Raw genomic sequence first — 21214 nt, forward strand, 5'->3', positions numbered from 1 at the left:
ACAAAAGCCAGATCTAATGGCGTGTCGTAGTGATGATGCACATTATCGTGCGACTCTTTTACCAGCCGTTTTGAAGGAAGATCAACGTTCGCAACAAAAAATATGTGCAAACTGTAATGAAGCAGAGATCAGTATCAAAGATCGTTCACCAGCTTCAGTGAAAGTATAACGTGCCTAATGTTTTCGACTCGTACATTACACATCACGCCCTGATGTCACGTGCCGTTACGGGACCTTTACGGGTTGTGTGTGAAAGCACACACATATCCCGGGTCATCACTGGCAGTGTGAAAGTGCAAAATCTAGCGACCCGGGAACAATTGCCAGAACACTTTACCCGTGTATTTGCCGGAATCGCTGTGTGAAAGGGGCTTCCGTCTTCATGTCCTGACTTTTGCTTACCTCACGGATATACTCCTCCTGCTCTTCGCGGAGAGTAAGCTCGATGAAGATTTGCTGGAGCTTCTCATTGCAGTAGTTGATGATAAACTGTTCAAAACTGTTGTCCTGCAGGAACAAAAAGATAAATGAGACTCCATAGACCAAATGATAACCGAGATAATTAAAACGCACACTGCAAACTAAAACAGCACTGCAAACAGGCGCACTAATATGGCAACCATCACTCAACGTTATTCACTAAACACCTTTCTCTCTAGGTAACTCTACAAGCTGGATATATTGGAAATTCTGGTGACTTTGGGGAGCAATGTCAAAAAAAATCTGTAAATATTTGATGTATTCCATAAAATACTACCATCTCTAAACTAAGTAGTCTAAACTAAGCTCTGCAACAATGTTTGCTCTTACTTCAGCAAGCTTCACATTAGTTTGCTGCCAAAATGGCACTCTGCAATTTGTAATAGGGAAATTGGAGAAAATTCACATGCCATCAATCCTTCATTTTTAGCTGCTTTTGATGGAACTCTGACAGATGAATGTATGTTTCTGGTGAAAACGGTTGGTGTGACACCCACAACCAAAACAGAATTGTTTAAAATAGTCTTATGGGGCACCGCCTTAAAGAATTCAGAACAAATCACTTTGTACCACACATGTACTACACATGTAAAATAGCCCTGAACAAAGTCTGCTCTTACAAAACAGGTCTTTATAGCGAAGATTAAATGAAGGCGTAACATGGTACAATATACATCAAGGCTGCATAATCTTATCTGAATCTCATAATGGAGGTAAAGTCTTTAACCTCTTCACCCACAGTAAATGTTTTCAGGTTTACAAATGCAGGGTTAGAAAAACTAACCATTTCCCCTTTCTCATGCTAAACCCCAATCAGTGAACCAATTCTATTGTTGAATTAAAGCAAGAGTAAAAATGTTATGCTCATTGGCTTATGATAACAGTTAGGATTGTACTATTGAGCCATGACACTGGGGTTCAGGAATTATTCAATCCTTTTCTTTTCTTTTTTTTTTTTTTTTTTATCTTTATAGCAATCCTATTGCATGATAGTCTCTGCAACTAAAGCCACCGCAATCTTCAGTTCCAATTGGCCTGGCTTGAGGAAAAGCCCAAAATCACTTCCAAAAGCCAGCATATGGCATGCTGAAAAGCACCAGATCACTGTTTTACTTGGCGCTGACAGTTTTATTCTGGCACCCTTTGCTGAGAGGCCACATTGGCATGTTAGCCTAAAACTGCAGTGTTCTAGAAGTAATGAGAGCTAACCCTGTTCAAAGAATAACCTCAACATCTCTTACTTTTTTTGAAGCCCCAAAAGATCAAAATTCACTGCAGATCTCTGGCTGGTTTCAGTGAAGCTTAAAGAAATACTTCACCCAAAAATGAAAATTTAGCCATGCTAAATCACCCTCAAGATTAAAAAAAAAAAAAAAAAAGAACCATACAAATAGTCTTATTTTGAAGCCATATGATATGAGTTTGGAACAACTTGAGGGTGATGCATAATGACAGAGTTGCCTTTTCTGGGTGAACTGTTCCTTTAAGGTCTTCCAAGTTTAGGATGAATGGAGCTAATGCTGTAACATCAAGCTTACAGGTCATGCTAATACTACTAGGAAACACTGCAGGGTTTCGCTCTAGCAGTGGCTTATGCTGCAGAGATAAAACGAGCAGAATTAAGACTAGGATTAAGTGCTAAAATTGCAACATGCACACTGCCTTGGGATTTCCTCCCCAGGTCTACTTACTCCATTCTGTCGTCATGGCCACAACAACATAAACAACATTCAGGAGAGAGTGATACAAGTCAGACAGCAGAACACATGCAATGAACAAATGTAAACCAAAATGGATGAAAGGTGAATTAGTAGGCCTGAGCAGTAGTTCTCTGCATTACGTTAAACACTTTTGAGATTTAGTATGACAACAACGATAAAGTCAGCAATATAAATAACGTTTAAGAACAAAAATGCATGCAAGTGCAATTCTGAATTTAAATGTACAGACTTCTCCAAAAGTTGTGCATAGGTATTAAGCGTCTGGAGGTGCAATGTAAATGTGTCAATCCAGAAATGCAGGATACTTTTCACCAACATCCAAAAATTGTGTAAACAGAATGGGTGTGTTAAGCCTGGAAACCTGCCTTTGCACGCATCTGATGTAGATCAACAGGTGGAGATGACGTGGATTTTATGAGAAATCGTTTTCAAAATTCCAGGCCAAATCACTCACCTCAAAGATTTCGAAACCATAAATATCCAGCACTCCCATTACTTTCTTGCGTGATTTGGTTTGAGCCTGATCGAAAAAAAAAAAAAAAGAATGTGAGTTACAAGGCAGAAACCAACTCACTCTAAACAAATATGTAAAATGGTGCTAGCATGGTTATAAGCATGTCTTGAGTACTTTCACAGCGTATGATTCAAGCTTTATTTACTTCATTTAAAGTCCAGCATCAAATTCATGCAATCTGGAATTTAGTGACTGTGAAAGATTTCACCATAGATATTACACATCACAATTTAATGAGTTTCAAAATGACTTGTGTGAGTTGTATTTCATACTTTGCAACACTATTGGCAATAGTCATTTTTTTGTCCTCATAAAAGTGCTAAATTTGTGTTACTGTGACTTTACAGCAATCAACAAAGATTCAGTGAAAATCCAGAGAGACATACCTTGATGCTTTCATTGATTCGGTTCACCAGCCAGCTGAACAGTCGGCTGTAGAGGTTTTTGGCAAGAGCATCACGAGCGTAATAGGCCTAAAATAGAAGAAGTCTCAAATTACAATCAATGTCCTGAACATCTGAATTACACATTATCTATACAAGAAAAAATATATAGATTAATTTCTAATTCCAGTTTCCTCCATGACCCATGGCTGTAACAAAATAGTTTTTCAAACTCATCATGTGGCCTGGATGCAAAAGTTAATCTATCAAAAGTTAGTAGTTAAACTCTTAACAACATGATGTGATGGCAAGGACACATTTTACTATTCGCTAACTGGACCCCAGATGATAGTATTGCAGTGATCAAGCCCTCAGGTTCATATCCTTTCCAGTTGCCTTTAGTGAGATTTGGCCTGCAGTATATTTCTATTACTAATTATTTTGTTAGCTTTAAAACATACTTGTATTGTACAAAGTAGCAATAAATGGTTAAATGGAGTTTATCCTGTGAACAAGGAGGGTGTGTGTGCTGACCTGAGCAACGTTGAGTGTGGTAGACACCTTCTCCATCTTGGCCTCCACGGTCCGGTAGCTGAATGCTCTCTCCAGCACGGACTGCTCGATGCCCAGCAGCTCACACATCTCCTTCAGGTCTGGGACAGGAAATGCAAAACAAACCCAGGCAGATCAGATTAAAGAATTATTTATGGATAGACTAGACAGTGCGTTATGTAATTTAAACAAATTTGACAATTGCCAAAGATAAACAAACTCATCCGGAAGAAAAAAAAAAAAACCTCTATTAGTGTCTTTAAAATTAAAACCACCAATCATTCTGATCAAAGGCCCGTCTCTCAGAATCTACAGGTCAAGGATAAGACTGATACATGTTAAGCCCCTTTCAAGGAGTTTAAGCTGAAGACTATTTTAAAAGTGCTTCTCTCCAGTGGTTTTAAGAGGATCTGGACATCAGGTATACATCCCCCTCATCCCACAGCAGCTCAATCCGTCTCGTTTCAGCCCATAGCAATCAGGTCGAAAGGGCAGAGGAAATCACATTACTGCTAATGGGTTAAAGCACAGCAGACAAACCAGACGCTGTAGTATATATAAATGGAGGTGTTGACTTGTGGTGTTTAGTCTGGGTCTGGCCTGGCAATGGGAAACTACAAGAACAAGCAGTGATGAGTAACACTCATTTGCAGCACATATATCTGGGTAGTTGACATTTTGCAAATACATAAAAAAATATAGTTATCTTATGCATGCATGGTACATGATGCAAGGGTTATCTTGGTAAGTAACAGTGTGGTGTTGATTGACTGCAAGCTAATCCTGTAAATGACTCTTGACATATCAATAGATGGCAGTAGTGACCAACCTACATACAACACCACAGTACCTACTATTTCTCCATTCATATTAATTTGTTTTTCAGTGCTTGCAAATGTTTATGTCATTGTATCATTAATACGGATTATGATTTCTGATTATTCACACTTGAAAGTTTCTTGGGCAGTGTACTTTCCTTTACAAACCAAACGTTTAAAAAACAAATTATTTTAAGGTTTGCATGGGCAATGCTTTTGGAGGAGCCTAGCACTCACCGTTCTTGTCCTTGATTCGACTCTCATCGAAGCCGTTGCAACGAGACTCTGGTTTGAACTCGAGGTTCCCCAGTTTGAGAACAGCAGCCACCAGCTCCAGTACTGACTGAACCTCATCCTCCATGAAGCCCACAATTTGCATGGCATTCTGGGAAAACAGAAGAGAAAATAAATTTAGTCAATAGTGGTCTGCCGATGGACATTTAACGTGGCAGTACACATGGTGACGTCTGTAAAGAGATCGACTGGCCCGTAACCACTCCACTAATGGACAGCCTGAGGGTGTTGAACACAACTTTCCGTCACACCACACACAGTCTGTCAAAGAGACAACATCAAGAATTACAGCTGCTCTTAAGAATAACTTGTATTTGACAACTTTTAAAAATCTAGGAAATAAATCTGGAATAAAATATTTTTTATTTTATACAACTTTTGTGGATATTGTCTCATGATCTCAATTCAACCATATATACGGGAAATGTTCTTAACTCAAAACACAACTTTTATTTCTTTATTTACATATTTTGGAGTAATGTTGTTGTTTGAAAACCCACATGAATTTCTTTGTTCTGTTGAACACAAAAATATTTTGAAGAATGTTTGTAACCAATCAGTTGCTGGAATCCACTGAGTAACATAGTACTTTTTTTACCCTGTACTATTAGTTAGTGGCTACCAGCGACTGCTTGGTTACCAACCTCCTTTTTCAAAATAACTTATTTTGTGCTCAACAGCTGTACAAGTTTGGAACAGCTTTAGGGTAAGCAAATGATGACAATTTCCATTTTTGTGTGAACTATATAATATTGTTAATTTATAGGTGTACTGTGAAATAAGTAACATTTTTCAATTAGATTTAGCCAATAGTATCATCAGCAGCAAATGATGTATCATGTTCCATGTGCTTCCACAATAGCTTGTGTTAATATTTGTTCTCGTGAAGCCATAAATTATGTTTGAAATGTCATGGAATCGCTGATAATAAACGTGCAAGCAGTTCACTGGCAAAGTCAATGGTCTAAAGGCCAGAGATAACAGTGAGTGAGCTGTACAGGGCTGAAATGTGACAGCTAAAAGTGAATGACAAACCAATAACTTTCTTTATCAGAATAAATGGTAACAATTGAATTATTCCACTATATATATATATATATATATATATATATATATATATATATATATATATATATAAAAAAACACACACACACACACTTCTATATATTTTTTTCATGTTGACAAGACAAGCATGTTGTGTCTAAGAATGAACGTTTTGCTGAGTTTTGTATATAAATTAACAGCCTAGCATAAATAGCAACCATCCTCCCTCATGGAAGTGTTTACTGTCTCCTACACACAGAGCCTTATTTCTGGCATGTTTCTATTTAATTAGATTTGACTCCCCAGGCAAGGGGTTAAAAGAAGGAGCCAGAGGCCCAGCACATGCTGAGTAAGGGTGTTCTGATGTCAGCACAGAGCTTGGCTTAGGCCTATTGTTCATCAGAACTGCACTGTATTGTATTGTACGATACGCTGCTGAATTCTGGTCAGTTTAATGTGGGCTGCATTGTTTGCTTGGACACAGACATTCTGCACTCATTTCCAGAAGACAAGTAAAGAACAGGGCTCCACAATAAAGATGAGCCAAAGGTCTGGGTCAAAACAAAAAAAGGTTTGGGCTAGTTGATGGAAAAGTCACTTGTCTTAACGGGCCAGAAAATAAAATTTAATATTTAAGCACATTATGCATTGGTTCCTGTGTTTTATCAGTGTAAATTCACTACTTTTCAAGTTTGGGGTCGGTGAAGATGCATTAAATTGATCAAAAGTGATGTTAAATTTTTTATTTTACGAAAGCACAACTGTTGTCAAAATTGGTAATAATAGTAATAAATGTTTTTGAGCTGAAATCAGCATATTAGAATTATTTCTGTAGTATGTGGATTGTGGAATAATGATGTTAAAAATTCAGCTCTACATCACATGAATAAATGACATTTTACATTTTAATAATTTTTCACAATATCACGGTTTTCTGTTTTAATGTATGTTTGATCAAATAAATGCAGCTTTAGTTGAGTATACAAGACATCTTTCAAAAATATTTAAGAATCTTGCCAACCCTTAATGACTTTTTACTCTTTATAGCTATATGCTTTTTTTATCATTATCATCATTTAATTTTAAGTAGTTTGGCCTTCAATACATTGCAGATGCTTCTGAATGGCAGTCGCCTTGTTTATTTTACATAATTTACAGCTATTATTGGAAACTATAAACACTTATGAAAGCTAACTTTCAAAACTGTGTGTCATTTTTTTCAATTTGACTGGTTAAAAACAAATAAATAAAAATAGATAGTAAAACATTTTTGCATAAGTCAGAAGCTAAATATGTTTAAAATAATAATAATATTTTTTGTCTCCAGGCCAGTGAGGCAAGAGTCCAAAGGAAGCAAAACTACTGGCTCAACAAGGTCTCCGCACAACAAGTTTTCACAGTGACAATAAGTGTGCATGAGAAAAACAGAAGCACTGATTCTATTTACACAGTCAGCTGTGAGCAGGTGGAATTCCCCCTTTAATCAACTTCCCTGTCTTCAAGTAGAGGCTTGAATGAAGCTGAAATTACATAATGACACAAGGCAAATCGCTTTGTTCCGATCAAACTCCTCCTCAGTGGGTAAAGGGTGATCTTATCCAGTTAAGCCAGGGAGATAAGGTGCCTTGCTAACTTCTCATCATACAGGGATCTGAGCTAATCCCAAGACAGTTTGAACCAATGACACCTGCTTATAATGTGTCTAGAACAAGCTACTGTATGTAGTGTGTGGCAGGCCTGAAAGAAAACTTACTCTAACTGTTCTGAAGCTGGCAGCATCGTCCAGTCCATTGACTGTCGCCGAATCCAGGCTAAGGTAGTTGTATTTGCTGAAGTCTCGGTCCAGCTTCAGTTTTTCTGAAAGAAAAAAACAATTTGAGCATTAAAGGCAATTCACTTGTCAATTCACTTGGCAATTCACTTGGCAATTCACTCGGTTCCATGCCAGAACCAAACCCGGGATGTGTTTGCTTTCACACAGAAGGCGAACCGGCAATGTTCCGGCAATTTGCCGGGTATGATGTGCAGTGTGAAAGGGGCTCTAGAAGTTTCTACTGAGTCTGAAGACCTTGATTAACTGGTTCAGGTGTTTAAAAAGGGTTGGAACTGAACTTTGCAGGACAATGGCCGTCCAGGAGCAGGATGGGACAAACCTGAGTTATATTCTTCTTAGTTTCGATGTATCAGCCATTCATTATGACCCAGTCGCTATCAGATTATGTTACATCTATGTGGTATTCTGCTCCACTTACCCCTTTGATGCCTGAAATCCAAGCCTTTTTTTGGTGTTCTCTTTTATTAAAAATGTCAAATAATGATGATGCTCTAACTAACACTATGCAAATAACAAATGAACCATAAATTCTGTTCCCAGAGTCTTTAGCTCAGGTATGTTACAGTGCAATCCAGCAATCTTTTCCACACTATTTTCTGAAAGCCACTGAATGAATTGTGCTTTGGAAATGCACATGTAATCATATCAACTCTGCAAGTGGTCTCTTACGGAGAGTGTCATCTGATGCTCCAGAAAGCAGCTGGTAGAAGATGTGGAAATTCCTCTCGCCCCTGGGCTGCTTTACCACACGGGATTTCTCCAAAAGATCTGCGAAAGGGAAATATGAAAATGTGAAAAGCACAAAACATTTCATGAGCATACTCCGCTTAAACGGGGAGCAACAGAAGGGTTTCTGAGGTTAAAATTCCACTCATTTTATCCACAGAGATAACGTTAAGATAATGTTTCAACTTAAAAGACAGGCCTAACATAAGCTACAAGACTGTCATGCACATCATTTGTTTTCAACTTCATAAATAAATAAATGTTAATGACGGAATTCCCAGTGAAGAAATCCACACAGATGAAACTGGCTGTAGACAATGCTCTCCTACTCTGAACAGCCATTTCAGAGAAAAACAATGGTGTTTTCCTGTTTATATCAGATTGAATATTTAGGTATCCATGGTCAAGTTTGCATTGTTCATTGTATTCAGATTGAGACAGGAAGTCTCACAGGAGATATTCATCTATGGGGAGAGAAACATGTCACACCACCCACGCTCCATCCAGATGTGTGCTCATTAGAAAACAGCAACATCAGCACAAAGTCTTGATTAGCTTATCATCAATAACATTTATTAGCTTGATATGAGATAAGATATGAAGCATTGTTTATAAAGCAACTCGTGCAGCAGTATCATCTATGAATTAAAGCACCAATAAAACCTTTTTTGACAGTTTAAACTGGGCCACAAAACCAGTCTTTAATCGCTGGGGTTTATTTGTAGCAATAGCCAAAAGAAAAACATTGTATGGGTCAAAATTATTAATTTTTCTTTTATGCCAACAAGATCATGTTGCATGAAGATATTTCGTAAATGTCCTACTGTAAATATATCAAAACTGATTATTTTTCTTTTTGATTAGTAATATGCATTGATAAGAATTTTATTTGGAAAACTGTAAAGGTTATTTTCTCGGTTTTCTTTTTGTTATTTGTTTTTTTGCACCCTCAGATTCCAGACTTTCAAATAGTTGCATCTCGGCCAAATATTGTCAGATCCTAACAAACCATACATCAATGGAAAGCTTATTTATTCTGCTATTTATACCTGGTGCATACATCTTAATTTCGAAAAACTGACACATAAGACTTTGTTTTGTGGTCCAGGGTCACATATACACACACTAAACTAAAATTAAAAGCAAGATGGCAATTAGCAGCTGTCACTTCCTGTTTTATCTGATGGCTGTCACAGCAGTGGCTTATTGGCTGTGGTCCACAATCTCAGTAATAGTTTATAGCCCTATTAAAAGATCCCCTGTTGTGGAATCTACCTCAACAATAATCAAATATCCCTGGTCTCTCTTCTCCCCAATCCTCTTCTTTAACTTCCAGAGATAACTCATGCTGTCTGGTGTAAGAGTAGCGTCTGAGGCAGGATGAGTCTGAGGAATGCAGGAAAACTTCATCCCTGAGGGGACTCCACTCTGACCTTCCACCTTCTGTACACTCGCAGACCTTTGTTATTGCTTTAACACAACTCCAGTAATAGCCAGTAACTCCTGTCCTCCAATCAAAAAGTAGAAGTTCTTCTTCTCTGCATTGATTTGAATTGACTTACTCAAAGACCTAGCAAGCTGCCTTACTGTGAGCTGCTAATTAAATGGCCATTCACACAGGACAAATTCTTGCATATAAACTTAGAGCAAGATAGCTGAACAGAATGTGCCATTATAGGGGTATAATGATATTAAAACAAGTATTCTCCATTTGGTCTATTGTTTAGTCCACTGCTTTCAATCCAACCTCACTTTGTGGCAAAACTGTTTTGGACCCTATTATATTTGATCATATCGGATTTCCAAATTTGCTAAAAACCTGCTGTTCATAATCCACTAGTATTTTGTCATCTTATTGATAGTTTCAGTTTAGGCTGCTCAGTAGGTTTAAGAACAGAGTCTGTTTGCTCAAATCATCTTAACAGTTTCAAGTAAAGAAAATGATGCTGTATCAGATGACTCTAAGACTGCTTCTTATTTTGGAGGAAAGCCCCCAGGCTTCACAGCAGTCTGTAGCATCCTGTTATAGCCTGTATGTGGACATGAAACTTAGTTGTTTTGAAGCAAATCACAATAGATTCTATTGTGCAGACTACATGAAACTAACGGTTTAAACTAGACTGATTTTAGACCGCAGAGACCAACTGCACCAGCTGTGCATGAGCAGGCCCATAGCCAGCTATGAGGTGACAGAGGTGTCATGTTCAAAAATAAAATGTGTTCTCTGAATGACGAATTTGCTGTTAAACTCCTCATATTGAATGTCTGCATTTATAATTCAGAATGTTTAGGGTCCGTGGTATGAAAATGATCGCTACGAGATGCTGCCGAAGTGAATGAGTCTTTGGAGTGTTGTGAGAGAGAGCACGGACAGATCCAGCTATTATAAGCGTTTTTTTTTGGCTTGTCTTTTCCACTTAATTTGACACTTTAGAAAGTTAATAAATTAGGAAGTTGCAGTTTAGGGTCAGCGATATATTTATTTGAACATTTCTGTTTATTTTATTTATTTATAGGTATTTTAATAGCAATAATGTATATAAATATATAACCTGTCAGAAACATTATAAATGCTGTCAAAACCGGTCGCATTTAACACTAGTGCAGAGATCTGTAGAGCAAGTAGGGTACAGAATAAAATGAAATACGCAAACAGTGGACATTAAGAAATCTATGCCAAGTCATTCAGTATAGTAATTAAACTTTCACAAAATCAAGCTATAAACATTCACAAGAGCACTAGACAATGTTATCAGCTAAATAATGGTTATAAATAAAAACTACAACAGCAATATGTATGGTTGCATGAATAATAAACAACTGATAAAATTATCCACCCCATAAATATAGTAAAGTATGTATAAATAATAGGGTATAATTTAAAAATTAACAGCCCTAAAAACAGAGAAAACATCTTTCACAAACATCTACATTTCTGTATCTTTTAAAGTGTTAATGGTGTATATCATTTGTTGTATCTATAGGGGTTATTATAGTACGATTCTATAATAAGGGGGCCATATAGAAAATACAAAGATTTACAAGTGCAAATAGAAGCATTTTTTAGTGATATGGTTGTAACAATAAAAATGTTTGTAGTACGGGAAGGAGGCGGCAGGAACCGGCGGACATTTTAAATAAAACTTTCATAATTAAATAAACCCAAAACAGCACGTCAGCCCCTCGTGGACAACTGCTTCGCAAAAAACAAAAATCAAAACAAAAATAAAACCCAGGCCAGGTCCTCTCTCATCCTTCGCTGTCGTAGCTCTACTTTTTATCCTTCTGGAGCTCCTCCGTGGGACTCGAGACCGGTGAGTGGCACAGGTGTCGCTCATTTCCAATTACTCCACCGTTCCCACGGCTCTCGGTCCAGCTCCACTCATCACAATGGTATTTACACTACGTGCAAATAGCTATAGATTCTATTTACATTAAGTAACAACTGAATTGCACCCCAAATAGCTCCTTTTTCACCTGACAGACTTCAGTACTTTAGACACACATGAAATTGCTGAGGACATTATGTGAATAAATGACATTGTTAGCAGCTTTTTTTTAACACAAATTTTACTTAATTTACCTCTATGTACATCGTTCAGACTTGTGCATGTCAAACATAATTTTTTGCTGTCATTAATTACTGATCGGTCCATTACTTATAAATATATTTATTATTTTACTCTTTATTAGCGTCTAAAGGATTGAAGTCTGTCATCTAAAACAATCGCTTATTGTTGCAATTCAGTCAATCTGCTGTTTTATTCAAACTGTTATCCCGATCTGAGGTTTCTGTAAATATTTGGTTATTATGTAGTTTATTAATTCAAATGAATATTTGTGCCATTAGTTATTTGAGGCAAAATAAGTTAGTATGCTATTGGATCATTAAGGGTAAATGCCGTAATACTGAACTACACATAGCTACGTTCTGTTTTAAGAACAAATTAAGTGCAGAGAGTTACAACTACTTTGTGTTCCTGAACTTATGAACGGCTGGTGCAACTCTACCCAGACTTCTAAAAGCTTTTCTAATCATAGTAACATTTTGCTCCCACTTCCTGTGTCTTTCGCTGTATATGTTTGTGGAGTCAAAATAAGAGATAACTGAAAAACAGGTGAAGGTCTTGCTGTTCTCAAGTAAAGTCACTGTGTTCATAAACCCGAGCAGAGGCGTTTCTATATCGGAGCTGAAGGGGTAACTGTCAAGTGAAGTAATTCTATGCTGATCAAAATATCAGCACAAAAAAAAAAAAGTAATTATGTTGTCAATTAGATGTAGTGACTTCCCTGCATGTGATGGAGTGCTGTAGATAAATCACATCAGCATCATTAAGAGTGGGAGACCAATCTGTTCTCATGTGGATTGTGGCACACTATCTGATCGACTGGTTACTCAAACTGCTGTACTATATAGGTTACAAACTCTCATCAAATCAATGAGCAAATGGACAAACTGTGTCAACTGCTAGAGGAAGTTGCTGTGGGATTAATGATCTCTCAATTATCTCTCCATGCCAAATGGTAGCACTTTCGTTTCCATTTAAAGATTTTAAGGTCACCTGTCATAGTGGCATAAATCACATTTTTGACCAGATAAATGTCTCTACAGTTTAGAAATTGCCTGCTATTTTAGTAACTATTTAACAGGTTAGCTGACACGTAAATAAAATGCACTCTCAATGTTGTCAACATTATCATTATTCAATGTTAAAATATGTAGTAATGTATTAGAGACTCCTAGAGATTCCTAATAATTTTAACTACCCACTGTACATGAACCAAATGCATGCGAAACATTTAGCTAAATGGTCCACTGGCTTCAACAGTCAAGAGCATGTGTGCCAAGCCAACTACACTGCTGGTCTGGCTTTGAATTTATTGAGATAGGCTCAGGGATATTACAGGAACCATTGCTATGGTGCTACAAAATAAGGACACATTCTGGATGGTTTGTGTGTGTATAAATGCAGCAGTTTCCCAAAAACCTCTCTGAGAGCACACGGCTGGGAGCTAAAGTAAAGACACAGCCACTTGAATTAAATTCTTAGAGAGGAAAAAGAAGTTAAAATTAAATTGTTCTATCATCTTTTATTCTCCCTTGCATGTTGCCTGTGCACTCACATGACTTTTCTTCAGAAAACCCAAAAGGAGAATTTCTAAAGAAAGTCATTTTTGACTATTTTATAACGGTTGTTTTGTACATTTGGGAGGTTGACAGTCAAAATCACAATGTTACTGTATGGAACAAAAGCTGCATGAACATTTTTCCGACTTTTGCATTTTAGACATAATTAAACCGCATATGGGCTTGGAACGACATGAGAGTGAATAAATAATGACAGATTTGGGGTGGACTATTTCTTTATTTCTACTTGGGAAGTATTACAGGGATACTCCTTGCTTTCCACCTTGTAATTATACTCACAATTACTGATGACTCCACCAAGGGGGTCTCCTTTGAAGTCAAACTCGATATCCATGTACTTCCCCTGTAGAAAGAGAAGAAATTGTTAGCACATCCCATAAAAAGTGCATGGGTAGGTTAGTTGATGACATGTATCTTTTTATTATCGTTTAAAAATGGCCTTCCTGTGAAGTCAAAATAAGATATTACTAAGAAGCTAAGGTCTAAGAAGCAATGGTGACATTGCATCAAGGCCTTTGGTACTAATGGCAGGCTTGCTGCGGAGAACCACGTGGCTCTTTTGTGGTTCTTGGTGGTAGGAAAAGACGCATGACAACGAGGGCAGCCATCACTGCAAATAGGGATGAAATCTGAGCCTTCTGTGAGGCAAATAGGAGAAGAAAAAAAATAAAATCCCTCAATTCTCCAACACACGCTGCCAATCATACATAGATTTGCAATGGAGTAATGGACTTCTGTGGGAGCATAGGCTTTTTTTTTTTTACTGCTGTAATTGTAAGATAAACTTTTTGGGTCTTTCTGTCCCTGCACACTATTTGGGAAAGGAACAGTATGCCCAGTGTCTCTGGAGCCAGTTACATTTTTCCCTCTTTATTTATATCCAACAGCTCTTCAAAAAGGAAACCGCCTCAGAGGCTGCTGAATAAACTCCTAGAACTCCTACAGCACAGGAAGTAACAGCTGAAAATTACTTGTAACTCTGAAAAGTTGTAACAGTATAGCAGTTGAAGTGTGCTTTCATTGACATTTTAATTTGTAATAAACACTTCTCTGAGACCTGTTTTTGTCAGATATCTACTTTTTTTGTTGGATCGGTTACATTTTAATTGCATGTGCATTTTATTTAAACCTCCTTTAAGTTTAAAGTGAATTCATAATCGAGATTTAAATCGGAGTTTAAAGTTATGGTGCAACAGGATTAAGGTTAATCTTAAATATAATTTAAATCCATGGGTAAAAAATGTAAACCTACTTAATTTTTGCATGTTTCAAGTTTGGTGCAACAGAATTATTAGATAAACCTTCATTTAATCTAGATTTAAAATTAATCATTGCAAACCCTTTAGCTATAATTTGAAGAAAAAAAACCCTGCACATTAGGCCTAATGTCTGAAGTGGGTAAAACGGCAACAGGCTTATATTGATCATTTAACATATAATCTGAAGAAGTGTTTCATTCACAAAATGAGTATTTCACACACACACACACACACACACACACACACACACACACACACACACACATATATATAAAATATAGGCTACTCCTTTTTTCTGGATTTAGATTTTGTCTGTTGCTCTTAGTAATAAAGGATGATAGCACAGTATTTTTCAATGCCTGTCTTCATGAGTTTGTCTTTATCCATAATGCATGTTTTCTCTCACTTGTAAAGTGCTTGCAGTTACATACATATTTTTAAATCTGTTTCACTGAGGTTGCAAATAATGGCTCATTGTCTTCATTATTACACCTAGAAGCATGCATTCTTATGCACACATGCAAAGTATGTTGCAGCTGTTATTTCCATGAAATTATGTTGTCTTTGCTATTTTTTTTTACCGCTTGACCTATTTTGGAAAAATCTATCTATCTATCGATATAGATATAGGCTAGGTTTTAAAACAGTCACAGAAATAAATGGTTCCTGGCTAAAGCTTGTTATGTAACACACTGATTGTCTCATGTTGGTGATTGCAAGAGCTAGTAAGAGTGCTCAACAAACTCAATTTTGACCCACGAGTTAGTAAAATTTAGCTCTGGTAAGTTTTCCTGAGGATAAACGTCAACAACAACAACATTGACTCAGCACTGTTCAATGTTCCCTGTTATGTAAACTGAACAGCACCTCTGTTGAACCTCTGAAAGCACACGCTGGACAATGCTGTGTGGTCTGACCTCTGTAAGTACACACTCTATAGCTCAGTATCTTTACTTTGTGTGGTCAGGCTGGGATGGACATCTGGAAAAGGGCCAGACTGTCAAAGAGCGGCGGCATTAAACACATAAACACATATATTTAACTGTGCTAATCTCTGTGCAAATGGCATTGTGGGAGTCTGTCCTCATGGACAACAGGGAAAAAAAGAACCGACTCAAAGGCATCTGGAGGTGGTTGCCAGAAAGGTTACACAGAGTTCTGTTTGAATCTTGCTATACGCACGAAGAGCAATCACTCTAGTGTTGCTGTGTCAGAATAGGGCCAGATGTGCAGCAGAACACAAAGCAAACCAGAAAGGTTGCAGTATAATTTTTGCAAAATCAAACTCCCAAGAAAAGCATTGCATCACTTTAGGGGTGGGTTGACAAAGTAATAGAATCATTTGCCTGTGTTCACATTACGGATCAAAAGTCCATGTTGATCTGATCTAAAACAAACACACTCTAGAGGGAGGAGCAGCATCAAAACACTCGTAAAGTATTCTGTCAAAAAAAAAAGAGAGACACTCACAAATCGAGATGAGTTGTCATTCCTCACAGTTTTGGCGTTCCCAAAGGCTGCAATGGAATAACATGAAAGTTAGTCAAGCCAGATTCATTTAGTACTACATTTCTACTTTGACGGATGCAATCTTGTGGAAAAATTATCCTGAGTCCTCTCAGGTGCATTTCATCATATTCTCGGAGCATAAGATGGCCTAAAATTATGAATAAAAACAATTCCACATGTCCTTCAATAAAGTGTCCATTTTAAACATGAATGACTATCTTCGTTAACTCTAATGGACACTGAATGGAATGTACGTGTCCAGATTTGGCAGATACATTTATTCTAAGTAGTTTATTGTGTTCAGAATTTGCGTTCAAGCTTTACATTTTATCAGCTGAACCCATGACCTTGGCATCGCCAGAGTCATGCTTTACAGTTTGATACACATCTAAACAAATTCATATTTGAATGTGCTTTCAGAACATTTGTTTGTTTTCAAACAAAGGCTAAGTTCCAAAAAAAAAAAAAAAAAAAAAAAATACTCTAGTACATGATACATGTTCAGTAATAATGTTCTGCATGCATGAAATATCCAGATGACCTAATACATTTGCAGTATACAAAACAGCACAATGCACAGAATAATGTATCCCATAATGCAACCTTCCACTTTAGGAAGTAGCTGCTTATAACCACCAGCATATGTCTATTTATTAGTGAAGCACATATCAGTGCCTTATTCTGCATGATCATATCTTAGATTCCTTTATGTGTATGTGTGTATGTAAGTATGTATGTATGTATGTATGTATGTATGTATGTATGTATGTATGTATATATATGTATATGTATATATATATATATATATATATATATATATATATATATATATATATATATACACACACACACACACACGGGTGCATCTCAAAATTAGAATAGCGTTGAAAAAGTTCATTTGTTTTGTAAATTATTTCAAAAACGGAAACTGTCATGTATTCTAGATTCATTGCATGTAATGTAAAACATTTTAACGTTTTTTTTGGCTTGTTTTAAAATTTGATGATTAGAGTTTACATGAAAGTCAAAAATCCAGTATCTCAAAATATTAGAATAACCATGCAAGGATTTGCAAAACATAAATGTTCAATTTATTTAAAGTATGTTAATTTATGCACTCATTACTTGGTTGGGGCTACGTTAGCACAAACTCCCCATATCATGGTCTGCAAACTACTTGGAAGTGGTTTTGGCACTGTTGGCAACTGTTAAAGTCCTGCTGGAAAAGGAAATTTGCATCTCCATTAAGCTTGTCAGCAGATGGAAGCATTAAGTGTTCCAAAATCTCCTGGTAGACGGCTGCATTGACTTTGGACTTGATAAAACACAATGGACCAAAACCAGCAGACGTCACAGCACCCAAATCATCACTGACTTCAGAAGCTTCACACTGGACTTCAAACTGTTTGGATGCTGTTCCTCTCCAGTCTTCCTCCAGACTCCAGACCTTGATTTCCAAATGAAATGCTTAATTTACTTTCATCTGAAAAAAGGACTTTGGGTAACGGAGTAACAGCTTCTGACGTTGTTTCTGTTTCAGAAGTGGCTTAGTAGCCCTGTTCCTGAAGACGTCTGAGTGTGGTGACTCTTGATGCACTGACTCCAGCTTCAGTCCACTTCTTGTGAAGCTCTACCAAAGCCCCTTTCACACTGCACGTCGGACCCGCAATATTCCCGTAACATTGCCTGGTCGCCTTCTGTGTGAAAGCAACCACGTCCCGGAATTGATTACCGAATCGAACCCGGGTCGGGGACCTAGTAACATTGCGGTAATCGATCCGGAACGAGCGCTGTGTGAACAAAAGCCAGATCTAATTCGGTATCGAAGTGATGACGCGCGTTATCGCGCGACTTTTTTACCGGCTGTTTTGAAGGAAGATCAACATTCGCGACGAAAACATATGTGCAAACTGTAATGAAGCAGAGATCAGTTAGTTCCTCACTTTCCGCGCTGACGCAGAGATCGTTTGCTTGCTTCAGTTAAAGTATAACGTGCCAAGCTTTGTCGACTCGTACATTATACGTCACGCGCTGATGTCACGTGTCGTTACGGGATCTTCAAGGGTTGTGTGTGAAAGCACGCACATATACCGGGTCATCACTGGCAGTGTGAAAGTGCCAAATCTAGCAACCAGGAAACAATTACAGGAACACTTTACCCCTGTATTTGCCGGAATGGCAGTGTGAAAGGGGCTTATGTGTTTGAATCTGCTTTGCTTGTTTTGCATGTAATGAATCTAGAATATATGAAAGTTAAGAAAATGTTTTACTTTTTGAATTCTATTATTCTATTTTTCTGAGATGCACTATATATTATCCTTGTTATAGAAACTCTACAGTACAGTCTATAGTCTTTTTAGGATTTGTTAATCGTCACAATATTTTTCAGGGAATTTTCATGATTTTCTTCAGGGAAGATTTCAAAGATCATGTATTGGAAACCTGCGCACAAAAAAATAAAAATAAATAAAAAATCCATATTTAATTTAGTTTCACAGCTATTTTTTTTTCAGATTCCATTTCTTCCTCCAGTGAAATTACCATTAATCATACTTACAAATAAAGGTTTTATGATCTTAGAGTGAAGATTATTTTTATTTATTTATTTTTTTTAAGTCTAAAGAACCTTTTTTTCTATTATAAAATAACCTTTGGTGCAATTTAACGTTTTTTAAAGGTACTTAATGGAACCAAAAATGACAAAAGATCTTTATTATTCATTATTACGACATTAAATGTAACACATTTTTTTTAAATTTTCCTTCTTAAAACATGATCTCCCTATATATAAACTACATATATACAGAGAGTCTATGGTAGAGAAACATGCAGCAGGAAATGTGCAGGACCCCCAGAGTGGGGCTCATTACTTCCAGCAGCTAAACTCTCACAGATGTGGGCCTTCACTCTGCTCTGAGTCCTGCTGCCAAGAAGCACTGGACATTCCTACTTCATCTCCATCTCATTGCTTATGGGCATTTCCTGTTCATGGCCCCACATAAAAACACAGCTGTCTGATTGCCAACAGGGACCAAGATGCTGTTTTTGCCCTTTAGTTGAAAGTGGGACAAGATTATGGGAACACTCATATGATGTAGGACTCGAATCATCTGCTCCCAAACTTGCCTACAAGAAGGTGAACCTGATACTTTCAAGCACACCCCAATGTCTCAGTTTTAAGGCAAGACAAGGAACCTGGATCTCTTAAAGGTGTGAAACGACATATAGACAAGGTAATTGGTGCAAAAACAGAAGATGTGGAAGACTCACCCTCAAGCACAGGATTGGACTGAAGCAGCTGCTCCTTCACTTTGTTCACCTCCTGGCCCTTCCCACACACTGCTGCCACATATGACATCACAAACTTACTGGCCTCTGAAAAACAGACCACAGAAGAATGAGGTCAGGGGTCATCTTCTAGACGAGACCTCACCCCAAAAATCCCCTTTACATCAACTCTACCCATCCTCCAGGGAGCAAACGCCTTTCCCACCTCACATGAGAACCCAGACTCCCTCATTCTTTCAAAGCCAACTATGAGATCAGCCGTTTAAAGAGCTGATACTATTAATTATGAAGAGATGACAGAACAACTTTAATATAACGGAAAGCCTGTGTGTCAATTTCAAGTTTGGCAAATATAACTTGAAGTGAAAAAAAAAAAATGTAATAAATATATTTTCTAAATTTCTTCTTTTAGTTAATTTAGTAAATAATTATGTTAAACTAGTGATTATCATTATTATTTTTCTTACCGTTCAAACTCTGTTCTAGTTTTTACATGGAATGATTTTAATCTACTTGGCACTAACGGCTGTGTAAGATTTATCTTGTTCGACGCTTAATGACTTTCCCATGTCTGGACCTGAGAGCAGTGACTTGTGCACAGAAGTGCAGATATGAAATGTTTTCTGAAGGGAAAGACGCCCACTTATGTTTTTTGAGATTTATGGCTATTTTTGGATTCTGCTCAATTCACAGGACTTAAAAGTATGAAACATTTTGATCAAGCCGAATACATGGAGGGATGGCAGAGCGATAATCAAGCAGATAGAAAATAATGCTATAACCCCTCATTTCACATAGCATGAACACTGAATAAGTGAGCACAATTTTGTTTATTTCTGAGCAAGGGTTGATTTTCATCATTGCAGAAGAGCATTTTGAAATTAACACAGTGACCTTGACTAACCGTAAATGATTTTCATATCTCTTGCTCTGTAGTCTGCAGTATGTCGATGTGGATTACCACAATCCCCATTCATCTCATTGCCTTGACTGTTGGATGTCCTGGTTTTCAATGGTTGGCACAGAAAGATGCCCATTTTAAACCAAGAGGACTCCAGATTTGTACTGCTAAATGGCTGTGGTTTAACATCAGCATTTGTAAAGTAATAAAACAGCTTCTTCCAAAAGAACATTATAGAGCTGAGCTGACATGAACAAACTCGAACACGTTTTCAGTCAGAAAGTCACAATATTATACTTGCTTGTTAGATGAACGCTTGCAATTCGAAACGAAAATAAAAAGATTGTGTTTATATTACCTCATTTTTCAATCTGTAGGTCATCCATTGTTTGATCATCTCTATTTGGTCTAAAGCAAATGTTTCTTCTGTAAAGACTGATAGGCAGGCACAACTTAATTACTCTAAACAATTAGCAACTTGCTATTAAAACACAAAGCAAAAGGTCTCAAAAGGGAGAATATGAAACTGCATCCGTATGTAAACTCTGGATGGGAGCCGAATGAAAACACTGAATACAGTAATGACTGGCTCATAAATTATCAGAAACACTGCACCTGCTCCCCATTTGTAGATTTTGATCTGAGTCCCAACAGCAGATGAACGGTTTGACATGAAGAATCTAAATGCATTTTTGAAAAAGCTCCAACACAGATGGACTGCACACTTCAAAGAGGTATGTTA

At 37.2% G+C, this 21214-nt stretch overlaps 1 protein-coding gene across 6 annotated transcripts in view; it reads right to left on the reverse strand.

Moving 5' to 3' along the window:
* myo1b (myosin IB) overlaps nt 1-21214 on the reverse strand; it is a 70028-nt gene that overhangs the window by 17041 nt on the left and 31773 nt on the right. For all 6 annotated transcript variants that reach the window (XM_052565088.1, XM_052565090.1, XM_052565087.1 and 3 more), the window contains exons 5-14: nt 19554-19658; nt 16245-16291; nt 13795-13858; nt 8310-8408; nt 7560-7663; nt 4706-4853; nt 3633-3751; nt 3102-3188; nt 2656-2721; nt 403-507 (exon numbers count right to left, since the gene is read on the reverse strand). In XM_052565088.1, the coding sequence (XP_052421048.1) occupies nt 403-507; nt 2656-2721; nt 3102-3188; nt 3633-3751; nt 4706-4853; nt 7560-7663; nt 8310-8408; nt 13795-13858; nt 16245-16291; nt 19554-19658 (944 nt within the window). The remainder of the gene's footprint in view (nt 1-402; nt 508-2655; nt 2722-3101; nt 3189-3632; nt 3752-4705; nt 4854-7559; nt 7664-8309; nt 8409-13794; nt 13859-16244; nt 16292-19553; nt 19659-21214) is intronic.

The sequence above is a fragment of the Carassius gibelio genome, chromosome B9, assembly GCF_023724105.1.
Source record: "Carassius gibelio isolate Cgi1373 ecotype wild population from Czech Republic chromosome B9, carGib1.2-hapl.c, whole genome shotgun sequence".
Taxonomy (NCBI): Eukaryota; Metazoa; Chordata; class Actinopteri; order Cypriniformes; family Cyprinidae; genus Carassius; species Carassius gibelio.